Here is a 16,960-nt window from a genome sequence, read left to right on the forward strand (position 1 = left end):
TATATAGCACCACACCTAAATTGGAATGAACTTTGGCAGGCTGTTTGACATAGGCATGTTTATCCGCCATTCTTGCTACTAGAAGAAAATGTTTTTTTTTTTTTCTAGGATGAATGTATAGGCTCCTGTGGTAAACAGGCGTTTTTTTCGCAATTCGTTTTGTAAATGAGCCCCATTGCCCAATATCTTGGCATTGAACATTCCCCCATTAAGATTAAAAACTTTTTTTTGCTCGAAATTGACGATCTACGCTATTGTCAGTTTTCATGCCGCTTCGGAAAAATCCAGGGAAGATACCCATGAGGCGTACCGAAAAGTTCTAAATAGGTTTTTGATTTAAAAAGGCTCAAAATGGCCTAAGAATTCAAAAAGTTTTTATTGATTGATACATCTTGGGTTTCGGTTAAAAATTAACGGCCGTTTCGGGGAGAAAAATATTAATTATCAATGAGGTCATTCAGATAAATTCCAACGGTTAGTTTTTTTTGTACCTTTTCACGCCTTTTGAGCTCTCTTGCACCTTCTGAGCGTTTGTATGCTGGAAATTTCTAGCTTTTTGATAGCCGAAAATTGAATTCCGTTGAGATGTTTTATATATAACGTACCTGATCGACTATTCGGCCAATTTAAACCCAACAGTATCTTTTAGTAGTTATAGAGGCGTGGTTTTTAACCCAAAGTTATTTGAAGATTAAAGAAGGAATATTTTGAAAATGATTCATAGATAGTTTCGATCCCGAATCGCGCTGTCATCGCGATGAAAGGTAGTTGTATTGAAAAAACGTGATCACCCGGAATGACGCTTCGAGCAAATGTAAAATATTTCGCTGACACATTTGTTTTATTTCGAAACAATTTTATAGTTCATAAGAAAAGAATCTCTACGTTCTAGAAAAGATCTGAAATGACTATTACAAGAGACATACTTGGTAAACTTATTGATTGAATTGATTATATCGTCGTTACCCAAAATAGAAATAAAAGGCCGTTGAAGCGGTCCTAACGTATAAAGGCATTATCGGCGAGCCTTTATTCCGCTAAGACTTGATGCGTCTGATATGTTTTTGAAGACATATCGTACTGGAGATTCACGATATAAGATGCTGCTATGCCGTAACTTGATTGAGCATTCTAATACGCCCTTACAAGCGCTGTAGTGTAACAAAATATGTTACGTCACGCAAACGATTAGCTACTTAGGACTGTTAATGTAGGTTAATAAGTTACATGTGTTTACCAGAACTGCAAGATCGAACTACGCCTAGGACGCTTCTAGCGAGGTCTGTAAGTTCTGCGAGGTGTCAGATTTGTGTAGAAGTATTTTTTTTTTACTTTTTAAGGGTAAAAACCCTAAGTATAATGAGCAAAATTCAATTTCCTTAATTTAATGCCTTTCGTTATATGATTTTCAACGTATCGAACTTTATTACTACTAGTTTTCCATATTATTCATTACTAGTTTTTACTGTTCGATTCTAAGCATATGAAACAGGGATCAAAATGACGCCGAAATAGTCAACTTATTCCACTCTTTGTTTCAAAACGACCGTCACATTCTATTGACCCAACGGTTTCTACACGATAGCATTCAGTGTCACTCTAAATATTCCCCTGTCGTATTCTGTCGTGCGCTAACCAGACAACGCACACTAACTGAAGCCATTTTCTGTAAAACTCTATGAAACGTTTTATCTACATCGCTCTTACCTGTGCGACATTGAAGCCCCAACGCTGGACAGCTTTCGTAGCCGTGCGCTTTCACGCGCGTGTTCCGCGGCCGCTGCATAGCCGCTTAGCGAGGGTCTTCTTTGATGCAGGGATGAAGGCAGACTCAACTTCCGTTCGCGGGGGCTTCCTGGCGACAACCCCTGGTCGGGAACGCACAGCCTGTTGAGACTGGACGAACTCGAGCTGAGGTTCTGGCTCAAAGGAGGCGACAGGCAGGCTGCCCCAAAGGACGATACTGGCAAGTCGAGCTCCACATCAACGTCCGACACTGAGATCGGGATGGGCGCTAGTCCCGAGGCTGGACAGCCTAGCGTCGTAATAAACGGAACACCTGAAGTTGACATTGTGTTCTTATTGTTACCTGCTACGTGTTTTTCCCAATCTCGATGCCACCTGCTTCTTGTGATACAGCTGCTGTTCCCGTCAAAATGACCGATGTTGATGTGTCGTTTGCTATTGTTTCTACAGCGCTTGTTGCGGCCGTTGTTCTTATCGTTGTTTCTCTTGCTAATATTGTCGTTATTGTTGTGGTTCGTTGTGCTACTACTGTTGCTGGTAGTGCCGAAGATGCTCTCAGGGGTAGGACTTATTGTGCTATTAGTGATTGTTTTTCTATGAGTACTCGTAGATGAAGTCTGCCAGAAGTTTGCTGGGTTGGTGCTGCCAGTTACACTGCTTCCGCGATTGGCGACTGTGGTAAACTTGGTAACGTCGTCGAGGCTTCGTCGACCATCCGTTGGAGTTGTCGCTACTGTCGTTCCTGGGGGTTCTTCGATGACTATGCGTGTCCTTAACGCTCGCCAACCAGAATTGAAGTACGCGGGTGAGGACCGAAGAGTAGAAGCGGTTTCTTCCTCTGAGTCTAAAGAATAATGGCCATGCACATCTCTACTGGGTAGAGACCTACCCGGAGCGTGCGACGATAATAATGCTCCTTTTGTTGTTGTTGTTTTTGCTGTTTTCAGCGAAACGTTTTTGTCGAGTGCATGCTCGTCCCCAGTCGACTCTGGTCTAGCCCGAGGCTGAAATGAATAGGCGAGAACAAAAAGCTTAAGTGATTTGTAAGCCAAAATGCTACATATGTGCGTAACGATTCGATCTATTTCTAACGATATTCACCGCGTATGAAAGAACTTATAATGAAGAATGTACCGTATATTTGACCTTAGATATTTGAAAATATTATTCCATTAAGTGTTTCGATAAAAATTTTCTACCTGGTACAGCATAACTTGTATTGGCATAACTTGTAAAAGGCATATCAATTAGGCTAAAATGTATCTTCTTTTTAGATTTTTTATTTTTGTTCGTATAGGTCTTGTTGGCTACCACACAAATAACCGGCCTCTACCAACCAATTATCGCTTTTTCTATCACTCAAGTCCAGTACGCTTTGCCAGGTAGTTGCTAATTAGTTTTTGACACAGTCGTATTAATGATGAGAATCTATTCTTCCGACATTTACGAATATGAAACCACCATAACAATAATGAGGTACCGTCATGAAAACAGTTCAAAGCTGATGTCTATAGTTATAATCTTCGAGGATCACAGTCACAACTCTAATGCTGCGCACATTTTATTTATAAAAATAACAGTTATTCTTAACATTGTTTCAATCTTCATTCATTATTATATTATCAATTTTTTTTTTCATTTAATTACCGTAAGAGGTTCGTCGAACATTTTATGGTTGTGTCCTGTTTCACGTTTCGATGATTGCCGTGCAAACACAATGGATTTCTCTATTGCGTCAATCTGCTGTTTACTTTTAAACTACTCACGAATACAGGTCCATACACGCACACATCTAATCTAGGTTTTCTTTTTTTTTTTTTGTTTTTCTTTTTGTACGAGTCAGTCGACTATGATGTTGTTCCTCATCAGCTGATGGCTTTTAAATTCAGGTAACTTCGCATGTATCACCATCAATATTCATTATGGATCGACTGTCAATACAGCGCCACATCTATCGAACGTCGTGACCGAGCGTTAAACAGTAAATAGAACCATGTCAATAAACACTTAAATTTTTTTATCTACATTTGAATCGGTAACGACCGTTGACCCACGCCTGATTATCGTACGCTCATCATACGAAATGGGGCAGAAGGGGCCCAAGGCCCATGTAAGATATTGGCGCGCTAATCAGATATATGACAAAGACAAAAGAGCCACACATTTTCACTTGCAAGCATTGAAAATGCCCAAATTTATTTATACCTCCTGTTTGAAGTACGCGTTATAGCACGGTTTTTAGAGAAGGCATAAAAGAATAGCTTTTCTTTACCAAGCTTTCTGTCTTTAAACTTTTATACTCTAATTTATGTGTACCGTATACATAAGTCTGATATTAACAGATGAATATTTGTCATTTCTGTGGAATGGGAATACATGTGTTGTATTATGTTGGATATACGAGCTACTGCTACGTTGTCCTCTGAGCCCCTCACCTCACCGACGATAGCGTTTTAACAATTGGTAACTGGGTAGCAAATAGTAAGTAAAATTGTCAAACTTGATCAGCTATTTTAATTGAATACTTGCTATTTGTGAAACTGTCAACGTTAAATATATGTCGACGCCTCTCAGAATCGGACGATGACCTCAATGAGTTTCTGGAGGGCGTTTTAGAGCAATGATCGGGTCGTATCAGCTCGGTAGGACTCAAACCCCCTAGATCGGCATCATTACGAATTCAAGTTTCTGCTGCTCTGGGCTAACTATCATTGAATGTGGGCAATCAGACCCAGTCAGATTATCGGGCTAAGTATTAAAAGGGCGATTTTCCTACTCAGACGAACAGACAAACGGAAAAAGAAAGGAAAATAAATGAAGACCTTTAAACTTAGTACAATCTAGTTAAGTTAGTGCAAATACATTTGAAGTCGATTATGGATCGATCCACGAAGGGAACCTATAGGATGTTATTCGACGGATCTCGGAATGTTTGCGTTACTTTAGATCTACTCTGATTGAAGAGTCAACTTTAACTTAGGCACATTCTAATAGAATTTCATCTAATCGAATGGCATTTAGTTCGTCATCGTCATATCGCGAGTTATTTACGAGTCTTTCCGGTACTAGATCTGTTTGCTACAATACAGAAACGTGAGTGTATAAATACCAACAGGTAATACAAAGTGGCAGCTATTACAGTTGTCTCAGACCTGACGGAGCGATGATCATTATTTTAACACGACAAATCTAAGTAAGTACGCCCATGTCGCTAATTACTGTGATGGTGCTGTTTTTTTTTTTCTTTTTTTTTCATGGAACAGAATTATGAAGTAGATTAGCGAATACTTAACCGTATCATGAACTCTGTTCGATAGTGAAAGAAGGAGATACGACTAGGAAAACATTAGAGTGGTGCTCGTTAGGTTTGTTGCTACATAACTGCCACCGTTACGTTAACTAACTACTCGTTTATGACGATGTGACGCGGCTATCGTGATTTACTACGATTGTGCATATTCAGTATACTATGTTAGCCGTCCGAACTTTACGCTGACGCTTTTGTCAATTGGTTATCGATTATATGGAAATAATGGATTTTGGTTAACATAGAGATTTATTAGCACATATTATGGATGAACTTAACACATTTAATTAGTACATAGCATCGTAGTATTTATTTAGAAAATACGATTTTTTTTTATTCGTTTACGTTTTAGTTTTACGGATACGAGATTTAATGTCCGCTAGAGCCTAGTTAATAGTCAACCATAGAATAGATGCTATAGATATCATGGTCGAAAACGACCGGCTATAAAACGAAACATTGCTACGTCTCGTGATGATAGGTAATCAGTTAACCCGTACACACTCCTGCACAACAGGCCAGTCTCAACCATCAAGCCATCCCCTTACCAGAATCGATAAGGACGCTTGTATATATCACTCGTTTCAGGCCGTGCCCAATAAGTATCTAGTAATTACTTGGCACTAATCGATTCGTAGGAAAACTGCCTAGCGCTTGGTATTCCGCAATGTTTCGGCAAGAGACCTAGTTTTCTTTCATCTGTTTACAGCGTTAATCTGTGTATATTAGTGGCGTTAGAAATATTTGGGCTAGGTTTAGACTACGGGTTGGCGGCAAAATATTTGTCATCAATTTTCTATTAACGCTTAAATAAGAAGCTAATAAAGCAGTGATGACGTGTGCCGGGAGACAGAAACTTTCCCTGCGCTGTGAAGGTTTTTTGTTTTTTGAGTAGCCTCAAAGGCACCAAACTATATTATATATATATATATATATATATATATATATGTATATCTCGAAATCAGTTTTTTCTGGTGCAAGGCATTTTAAATAGTTTCGCCCAGTTTGACGATATTAGGCGATCTGCCTATTTGGTGGCCAGTGGGCATCATGTGATTCGGCGCGATAGCACTTAGAACGACCGGGATCCTAAGATACGAATGTATTGCTGCGGATCATCTTAAGATGATCGTCCTGACTGAAGTCCTACTCGTGGAGCGCCATTTCTACAGTCTTGCTAAGTAGTATTCATGGCATTCCATCTTCGGTTTGTTTACGCTTCTTCACCTCACGGGCTATTCAAATGTCTCTTTTGTCCAATATAACAGCTCCAACCCTTTACTTTTGCACGTATACTTATCAAACGTCCAAAGTAAGGTATAGGAACTGATGTAACATGTCTCAGTTCCACTCCAAGTTAATGTAACTAGGCTTTGGCGAAGCCTTCGCTGGTGACGGAGAAATGTTGACTTCATAGCCATTCCTCGACCGGGTAAACCAATAATCCACAAACAATGAACTCACGCAGTATGGGCGCATGAGCAAAGTATGTTTCAATATTTTTTAAATGAACATTTGAATGAAGTTGTCCCTTGATGAAGTCCCCCCAAAACGTATTTCCTTTATATTTTTTTCCGTTACTGATGGATGCTCTTGATACAGTTGCACGAATTAAGATTTCTCTGTTTCAGCAGCTTTTGCAATGATCTAAAAATAGGTGAAATAAAGCGCTCGAAAATGTGGGTTCGATTGACCCGGTTTGTTTTTGACTTTAGGTAGGAAACGATGTACAGTCGAAATAGTTCACTGTGTCTCGACACAATTTTTCTGCTAGCGAATCTGTATTACTTAAGATTCCAATTGGGGAAAAAGGGCTGCCCAGATGCAATGTGGTGCATTTATTACAGTGCTGACTTATTGGAAAGATAGCTCTCCGTTACTTAGAGTCCTGTAGTAGCCTAAACGATCCCTCTGTCTTCCGTTCCCCCCTCTTTCTTTTCAGGAGAACTTCTGGGGCGATACTTCGTGGCTTTTCATCGTTCTCCGAACACGTGATCACGAAAGTACGTAGCCGACTTGAAACGCTGTATACGACCTAAGCTCACTTTAACAAACGGTTATGATTTTAGTAGCCGTAAGAATTTGGCTTATGCTTTAAAGGTTTTGCCTAAAATATAGTTGTAAACAATACAACAAATCAAATTATAAGTGAACAAAAGTCATATATTTGCAAAATTCGCCTATATACATTGTTTTGAAACAGGATATTTCAATCAACTGCATTCTGACTTGCGTGAACTGCTTGGTGTTGTTTATGCTTGGTGATGTTAGATTACTAAGTTTACATAAAACTTAGCATCCTGTAACTAGGCACAATGTTGTAATTATATTCTAGAACCTGTACGAACTCAATAACCACATGCGGTTCACTATGAGCCAACGCCAGAAACTATTGAGGTTCCTAAATTCTCCAGTACTCAAAGTCTCGCTATTCTTGTAACCGGCATTCATATTCGATCACGTACTTCACAAAACACGCCCCCCGAGACATAACCCCGTCCTAACTGAACCTGTTTTCATTCTACAAAAACATTTAACGTACGTAAGTTAATTCAAACTGATGACCATTTTCAACTGATAAATAATTCAACCCCTATACGAAAAAGAAAAGCATCTGCCTTTGAACCATATTAAACCACATGAAATGAGTATGGGCAATCTCCTCCCTAATGATCGACGTGCATTGAGCAGGTCCACAGATGTTGGATGTACGCACGGCATATTCAATCCGTCAAAGCAGAAACGTTTTTTGAGCAGACGATTATTGTTTGTGTTGGCATCGGATGCTATTATGTTACTCAAGTTATGTTTGTTCGTAAAAGAAATGTAACCGAAACCTGATTTGACCGTCTGCAAATTTTCGTAGGGATTTACACACTCAAATATTATCGCATTGCCATCGAAGTATCACTAAGAAATCTACGTTCAATTATATAAGTTATAAACTTTTTAGGGAGTGCTTGTTTTCGACCGGGCACGGTAATAATAATAATATTTACACAGGATTCGTGAGTATGTTAGTGTTAAGTTATAACGAGCCTTAGGTTTTACAAAAAAAAACCGGTGCATTTAATATACATATATATATATATATATATATATATATATAATAAAAAAGGTGTACACAAACTTTTTGTTGATATTTGTATAAGAGTAACCGACATAAATGAACACTACCGAAAAACACCGATCTGAATGAAGCGATGATGCTCGTATTGAAAACATTTACTTATCATCACGTTCCTCGTCGGCCGTAGTCTCATATGATCTTTTCGTATTAATAGGTGTACTGCAAGTAGCTGTATTTATATAGTATCAATGTTGACTCGGCGCATCCGGTAGTATATATATATATACATACATATATGTGCAAAATCTGTATAAAACCAATTGCACCAAAACCAAAGTGTATATCGTTGACGCGTACCAACGTTTATTAATTGTTGACAGTCTCTCCATGCTAATTAAGGACGACAGCCAATGGAGCGACGTTAATTAGCAAATGCGGCAATAAAATGGCCGCATTTTTTTGGTACGAACAGATATTCTAGCTGATAAAGTCCAGTCTTTTTTTATAAACTCACAGAACAACGCAAACGATTTACAAAATGAACGATTTTAAAAACAATAGAAGCACTATGTGAGCGACGACTGCTTTCGCTAGAGAACATTTGAAAATTCTGGTTCGATGAGAATGCTTTATCACAGATAATTCAAAAGATAGCTCCAGGGCCAATAGCAAACAGATTTGTACTATAGCACTTCCGATTATCGTGGGCAGCGCTGTTCTGAAGCGGCTCGGTTTTTTTCTCATGCATCACAATGCTATGAAGCAACTAATCATCACCATTTTTAGAAGGGACATTTTCAGTCAGTGAAATTATGATTCATGTGCTGGTGAAAAGATATGCATTTATTTATTTTATGAGTAATAATATTAGTGGTTATGGCCCTTAGGGGCCAGATGCGCTATTTCTCGGCCAGACTATTATCAAGTCTAGAGCTGTTTCTACCACCCTTAAAATGGTGTAATGGTTTTTTTTTTGTTTATTTAAATTTGTATGCCTGGTTAATGACAGCTGAGCCAAACACATGCAGTTGCGTTGCCCACTACTGTCTGGAGAGACACACAAGTTGCATGCTAAAAGGCTCTGCCGTCGACTTGTTCCTTGACCCTATCTTCAGACATGAAGGATGCGAAAAAAAAGTCTACGCGCAATATTCAGTGACATAGATCGGATTCTCCCATGCGAAATATATTTGTTTTTTTTTTTAAATCATGGTAGCCTTTTCAATGGGCGATAAACTATACAGTACGTATATGGAAACGGCAGGCTACACTGCAGTACATACAGATATGTCCAATTAAAAAGAAAATATCAATTCGTCGACTAAAACTTTGATCAATCTCATTCTAGAAACAAGTAGATCTGTGTATGGTTTTATCATAAATATCGACGAAGTTTTAAGTCAATAAATTTCATATAACCATAATGGTAGCCATAACAAAGATTCATACTTGTTCATTTATCGACTTTCGTAAGGGTAACTAGACAAAGCAATCAACGAGATCATTTCGCAATTAGCCCAAATAAAATTAAATACTTTATTCAGACTTTGTATCGAGTAAGCTCAATAACGACTGCTCTTAAGCCATATAGTGCTTAAGTAGGTCGGCGATGTTTGCTTGAGGTGAATTAGGTACATACGATTCTTCCCTAATCGTTCGTGGGTTCTGTGCGAACGTGCGAGTTTGGTGCAACCCGTCGACTAAACAGGCAATAACAAAAATGGGTGTGGTTCATATTCTACGGAAGTGCCCCTATTTTTAGGCTTACGATCAATGCGCTTGGCAGCTATAGACCAGCACGGTCGTTACAAATTCTGCTACACAAACATACGTTCAAGGACATGATAAACAGCTATGGTCTGCCTTGACAATGAATGAAGTCAATTACTAATATTTAGTGACCGTTTCGAACATTTATAATAAATCTTCTCATTTCGAGCGCATATATATACAAGCTGAAATTGCCGGTGTCAAAGTAGGTTGGCGTATCGCTGCTGCCGGTCTTTAGAATTGCTTGATAATTATACACAGGAAATTATGTAGCCATATAAAACGCCGGAGATGATAATGTGATTCGTATGCATTTTTCTCTAAAATATTAATAAATGTGGTGACGTTTGTACGTCATGGGGAACACACACAACAGCGTCGTTTTAGTATAACGTAAAATTGAGCATATCATGAAGCGTGATTAGTCATCGATGCAATGGTATTCCCGTGCCTATCTAATCTAAAACGTGAACAGACTTCAAAGCATAATGGGAATGTACGGCCGACGACAGGGACATTGCTGAGAATGGTTCGTATCGATGATACGATGGAACTATCAACTATCTGAGATATCTTTAAGCACACTTCCTTAATTTCAGAGGCTCGCTTTAGGAATAGGCAACAATATTCGACGTTACGATCAGTTTGATGAAAAAAAAAACCATTACTACCAAAAGAATTTCAGCATATTCTTCTTTTCGTTTTTACGCATACCGATAAGTCGATTATGAGACGCCTGCTCTTTTCAAGATAAAAGTCGAAAATATACATCTCAAGCGACAATTTCTACTGAGCTTCGTCGCTCCCATTATAAACTGTGTAGACATTTTATGGACACAAAACGCAGTATATCAGTCAAAAAAAAGCCTAGTTAAAATTTACCGGGTAAGCACGTTAACACATATTTATGGACCTGCCAAATTCACCGGATAACTAATTAACAGCAGCACGATGTGTTTTTATTTAAAACAATTAATACAGCCAGCCGCTATTCGTATTGGCCTTAGCTGTGATAATTGGAATAGAAGTAGAAGTGCACTTAGCGTTTATTAGAAAATTGTGCATATAATCGCTTAGTAAAAGTTGAGTACTACTCAGAATTTGACTAACTGCACATAGCAGGCCAGCTACGATAGTCAATGTACAGCCAGTAGCAACGAAAATATTGCCTATACCAATGGAACCATTGTCTCGAAAAGACGACGGTATTATGCCAGCACCTTTACCGCGATTCCGTGTCGCTTCACCTTTGATTCGTGATAACGAGTTTTTGCTTTAAAGTAGTGACAGGTAGGCTTGGAACGGTTGCTTTTTTGCTGGAAGGTCGACAGGCGTAACAGGGCTCATACGCAAAAAAGGGTTGTTCGCAATAACTAATCCAGTTACGAAATGTGGACGCGTTGAATAGATTGGTGAGCAGTTCTCAAGATAACAGATATTGTCCCCTCGATAGCAAAAAAAAAACGAGATAAAATTACGACCTCGGCATTGGCGTACCTCGGCAGAGGCAGATGAAGAATTCCTGCCAGAAACGAAAAACACGAATGTTCAGACCTATCTATCGTTTACCCTATCGGGCTCCAGCTGAGAATCAGTTGAGATAGTACGGTATTTTTCAGTATCTCCCTCTCTCTTTTGCTCTCTCATAGCCGCTTTATTTGAAAACTGACCTCACAGAGTGCACGTACTGAACTGTGACGACGCTGTGTATTCGTATGCAAATTTAATGGTTTCGAACAAATCATGACAGACTACAGATGATGGCGCGGGCGCCGCGAAACAACTGAATCGTACTAGTTTCCATATCGTTATGAACAGCAGTGGCCAAACGATTCCTCAAGAGATAGGACCGAGATAATCTGACGACTTGAAAATAACCGTTGTTTGAACTCAGGAAATGCAGGTGCCTAACGAGTCCGGTGAGATCCGCCCTCTATATTGCTCGCATCTAAAGGGCACTCTCTCCTCGTGAAGAATGGTAGCACACGTCGTACCTTCATATAGAACATTTATCTCAAAGGCAGATATGAAAAGTGTTTACATTATTTCGTGTTTGATATGAGAACAGAAGACCTAAGGCCGACATTTATAGAAATCGCCGAGTTTCAGCTGCTAGTTGTAAAACATCCATAGCATTGTTTTCTACTACCTTTAGTTACTGTGATACTAATGTATGTAAGTATTCTCTGTAGGGATGTCGCGTCGCGCAAACGATAAGTGTTCCTGAGCGCTGTTGATTGCCTGCTTCGGTAAGGAATACGCTGCCGATATCAACAAAATGAAAATGTCCTACTTTTGTATTCCAAGGAGAAACGAATTATCGTTGTGTGTTTGCAAGATTTAAAGAAAAGCGTAAAATTTTACTAGATCTGTAAATGCTAATTCTGCAGCCCAACCAAAAGCAATGCTTCGTTTTGTGCTAGATTTTCTGCTATGACCTATTAGGTGTCCAGTTCGCGAGCCATATGAACTACGCTGCTGGGTGCCGTAGGTCGCAGACGTACTTCTAGCTTAACGGGTGTGTGCAACAAATACTGTCTATACACAGCATATATACAAGCGATTGTAGCTAGGTATGAGCATGCACTATGGGTGAAAGCATTGAAAAGTATTAACGCTTAATGAGCCCTGCCAAAAAATATTGAAGATAATAGACCCTATCGAAGACATGATACCTTCGGCCACTCATAATCCGTCACGATTGTTTAATTCCATTACGATAAATTGGTGCAAATTAGCTGACGATCAACATGTAATCATATAGGAGATAAACGCTCTACACGAATCAGTCGAATAATTGGAAACTACTAAAAGTTTTACGTTTAATTAATAAATGCTTTTATAAAGACAGCAATTATATTATTACCGCAATTATCTGAAACGTAGTAATGGTCATAAAGCTATGTTATCCAGGTTTGATATAGATAGCATGTTAATTACCTGATCAGATAATCGAGTTAATTTAATATAATAATAATAATGCAATATAAGTGCCCAACAGTTTAAAAAATGTACCATTAAAAAGTTATATAATTTCAAAAAAATCTACAGCTCCGCCATTGATACGTCTGTAATCATCATTGATCATCATGATACTAATTTTTAATAAAATTCAAATGATTTTTTACCGTAACGACTGCAGTGTTACTAATACAATTGCCAATGAACGGATGCCATTCTGTTATTCTATCGCAAGATAAAAAGAGGCCAGACAACACTAGTGAGCCAAGGATAAAATCTTCTCATATAATTACACAATAGTTTCAACTACACACAAAAGTGTGTTGAGCGTCTATATGCTGCTGTATATAGTTAATAAATACCTAGGAGTTGGCCTTGAGCAGCTGAGTAGAATAAGCTAATTGAGTTCATAAAAAATCAATGCTTTGCATAGGCGCTATACCGTGCGTAGTTGTTTTTTAGCTGAACGTTCATGTAGATCTGTAAGCCTAATATGAGGAAGTCAGCGGTACGCAATGGTTTTTCTCGTAACACGTTGCCTTCCACTGAATAGTAGTAGCGCCCTATTTTTTTTTTTATTTGAGTGTAGACGGTGACGACCATGAAGAAACATCATACGACTTTTTCCTTTAACGCGGTACTCTCTGACTTCAGTGACCTGAAATTTAGTTTCCTCAGATGGTAACTAACAGAAGTCTCTTTCTTATTGATTTCATCAATATACGAATAAATCAAACCTGAGAAATATCTATTTCTCATAGCCCGATGCTTCAAGTCCAGTAAACGTTAATATACCGATGAGACTTTAGACACAGAACATAGATTAACACTTTTCATTCATTAGGAAGACACAGAGCATAAGATGCCGATCATGCCATATACAAAATGTTTTTGTGTGAATAGAACAATGAAAAAACTTCTGGTGTAGCAGGGTAAGTTTACATTATAAACTTACTTACTACACTATAATGGCAAATGACGCAAAGGCTGACGTAGACATGTGGCGTTATTAGGGTTAGGAAACTAGAGACACATATCAGCTGTTCGTTTCTATGCTAATTTTTACCATTCCGATGTTATATTAATATAGCTTGTACATAAGTATGGAATCATTTAAGCAGAGACGAAGTAATCGCCGGCTGTTTCTGTGTGACGATCGTTTTTACTGAGCTATGGTACATGCGAAAATACTAGATACGACACATTTTTTCACAGTTCGGTTCGATTCTTGCTCAATAAGATTTTCACTATTATCAGTGTTACAGTTTACTATGGTCGTAGGCAGTGAAAGCATGTTTCGTTAAGACTAAGAAACTATTGGTTGGTAAGAACCTTCGGTACACCGCGGCTGTTGACTACTACAGTGGTCTCCATCGGGTTAGTGAAATGTACATCTTTTAGACGTTTCCGTCCCTGTCTTCTTTGGGCTGTTCGACAACGGCGATTACCAATGATAATGAACGAATGAATGAACTTGGTTGTATTCGAGGTTGCCGGGTGAGTGTCTAGTCGTAATACGCTTGCCCATAACCATCATCTAATCGAGGCAAACAAAAATATCCCTCTGCGAAATATATATTTATTTCTCTTCGCAAGATATTTAGGGGTGTTGGCAGTCTCCACTGGCAGTTAAAATATTTCTATAGTAGCAGACATGAAACGTAGCTGTCTACGTAATTACCTGCCAACTTTCCCTGGGAAGGGTTTTGCGTCAGAAGCTCTCCATCGTATGAACGGTTCCCGGTCGACCCAGAAATCAGTGTGCAAAAACGGCGAGTGGAAATAGATTGTTACTTCTATGAAAACGAAATGCGTAAAAGGTGCGCGCCTGAGGTTTTACGAAAAGCTTTCACAGTGTCCATTGGGATCAGCGCAATTTCCTCTGCAGAAATTCGTGGCACACAAGACGAAAGCCGTATAGACGTTATAAACAAGGCTCCTTGGCCAGAGGCTGCGACGTGAGCCTAAGGATCGGTTGAAACTAAAACAACCGCAGACAAACTAATCATTAATAGGCAATAAGAAAACCATTTTCGAGTACATCCATTACAAAAGGGCGTGAACGGAGTAGCCTTTGAAGTGTATATATATCACAAATATGTTGAAGTATACTAAAAAAAAAAACATATGAAGAACCATAACTAAACACCATTAATTGTAATCCAACATCGTAATATAAACTCAGAGAATTTTGCATGAAGTTAGAAATTTTTTTCTTTTCGTTCATTTTATAGGTTAGCTGACACTTTCCGATTCCAGGGATTAACACACTATAGCTGACACCCGATTTCGCTCAGAAGAAATCGATTATTTCCATGTAACCGACGGTACTAGTTTCATTCAATGTAATTTTTACTAGCTGAATCTGTATTGAATAAGGTCCTGTTCGTAATGATACTAGTAACATTTGCGACAGATGATTGATCGAACGGGATGCAACATATACCTCCTCTCATAACAAAAATTCTATAGAAATTCATAGAAATGAACGTGTTCCACAGCTTCATTTGATAATTTTGTTCGATCCTCCAAAATATTAATGATGTGCTGAACATTTTGTAAGGTTTATAGTAAAAGTTGTATAGTTTAATATAATGAGGCGATATATTTTTTAGCGATTGGCCGACGCTGATATTATCTAGCGACAAGTTATTTATTATATAAAAAAAAGTTAAAAAGATGGATAGTTAACTATTTTTTCCGCTGGTATCTCCACATTATTATTTACGTTTTGTTCCTTGGATGGATGTTGGACAAATCCAACAGAAATACTTTCAAACAGTCAAGTCGGTTTAAAAATCTCATCAATCAAATTTCATGAGTACGAGGCAAGAACAGATTACACAATACAAAAGTTCATTGCTCTTGCTGTTAAACCCTTACTTTTTCAATAACAGCTCGAGCGTGAGCATTGTCAAGTCCGGCACACGGACAAGCTGACAACGTTTGTTATTCTATCTGCTCAAATATGTCTGAAGTTCTGTTGGAGAAGAAATTCTCGAAAAAAAGCTAGTGCTTTGTTGTGGCTGTCAACAGAAGTAGTCCCTAGACGCTCCACTATATCCTTCTTCATGAGATAATCGTCTCCATCTACAGACTCGCACTTTCGTTCGGCAGACGTGAAATAATAGATGAGTGACGAGCCAAAACCTAAAGCGTGTCCCTGCAGTTTTAACATAAACCAGATCGTGTACACGCTATTATACAAATATTTAGGCTTGCGCAGAAATATTCGCGCATTCTACGTGTAAAGGTATACGGGATAAAACAACCTACCAATATATCTCCTACCAATACACCATGCTACGATATATAGGACCTACTCAGATAGAAGTGAGGCAATAATATTTTGTTGAAAACATCTCTAAAATAACCATTTCTAAATTGTCACAAGTATCGCGTTGGGTTAGGGTGTGAAAGTGTATTCGTACAAAAACTTTGAGCTAGACCGCACAAACGTCTGGTCGCATTAGAAGGGCCACTCTGGAGCCTTGCTTGAGCCGTTCTAAAGCTTGCCAATCCGATAGGACACTAGAACTGCCCCGAAAATACTGCTCCTGCTAGGCTGTTTTTCAACGAGACAGAATGTTATGGTAAAGACGTGACTGGTCTAACAGGCTGACATTAAAACTGTCAACAAATGTTTGCAAACAAAGAATTTGCAGTTCCAGTATCAGGGACGGCTTTTCATTGCTATAGTTAGAGATTGTGTTGTAAAAATAACCAGGGTATTTTATCGAGATGCTATTGTATTTATTAGTGGTATAAAATACCTTCTTCCAGGGAACGGTGAGGTAATCTCAGCAGAAGATATATCATAAATAACTTGGATAATGTTTCTTATTCTACTCAATTCGCAGGCCAGTCCCATTTTATGTCAGACAGACACGTCATTGATTAATCAGGTAGTAATAAAAATACATTAAAAACATACAGTAAAGGTCGTTGCAATTTTCTTATAAGCGTGCGCGCTTATTTTGGCCACCGTGAGGGCTAATAGTCCTGCTACAGTTCGGTCTGCAGCAGCTGATTTCACGTATTCTACGAATGAAAAAAACCCAGTGCATTAGAATGATAGTATTTGGATGCAATAGCTTTTTGACCCG

The 16,960-nt window shown here is 38.6% G+C and overlaps 1 protein-coding gene and 1 long non-coding RNA gene across 15 annotated transcripts in view; one reads left to right on the plus strand and one right to left on the minus strand.

The window, feature by feature from the left end:
- The window catches only part of LOC111250413 (uncharacterized), a 46,149-nt gene that overhangs the window by 27,580 nt on the left and 1,609 nt on the right, over positions 1–16,960 (minus strand). For 5 of the 6 annotated variants that reach the window (XR_015328856.1, XM_022805663.2, XM_022805652.2 and 2 more), the window contains exon 2: positions 1,708–2,750. Coding sequence is in view for 5 of the 6 variants with exons in the window: in XM_022805663.2 (XP_022661398.1) it covers positions 1,708–2,750 (1,043 nt within the window). In the remaining variant the exon portion in view is untranslated. Of the gene's footprint in view, positions 1–1,707; positions 2,751–3,393; positions 3,750–16,960 lie in introns of those variants that run through there. The other variant, XM_022805647.2, reaches the window with a different exon arrangement.
- The window catches only part of LOC147758574 (uncharacterized), a 64,231-nt gene that overhangs the window by 19,972 nt on the left and 27,299 nt on the right, over positions 1–16,960 (plus strand). The window contains exons 1-3 of one of the 9 annotated variants that reach the window (XR_015328963.1): positions 4,677–4,939; positions 6,996–7,056; positions 12,086–13,026. This is a non-coding gene — a long non-coding RNA (uncharacterized LOC147758574). Of the gene's footprint in view, positions 1–4,676; positions 4,940–6,995; positions 7,057–7,261; positions 8,070–12,085; positions 13,027–16,960 lie in introns of those variants that run through there. The other 8 variants (XR_015328962.1, XR_015328986.1, XR_015328961.1 and 5 more) reach the window with 8 other exon arrangements.

This window comes from Varroa destructor, unplaced genomic scaffold (genome assembly GCF_002443255.2).
Source record: "Varroa destructor unplaced genomic scaffold, Vdes_3.0 BEIS01000001.1, whole genome shotgun sequence".
NCBI classification, from domain to species: domain Eukaryota; kingdom Metazoa; phylum Arthropoda; class Arachnida; order Mesostigmata; family Varroidae; genus Varroa; species Varroa destructor.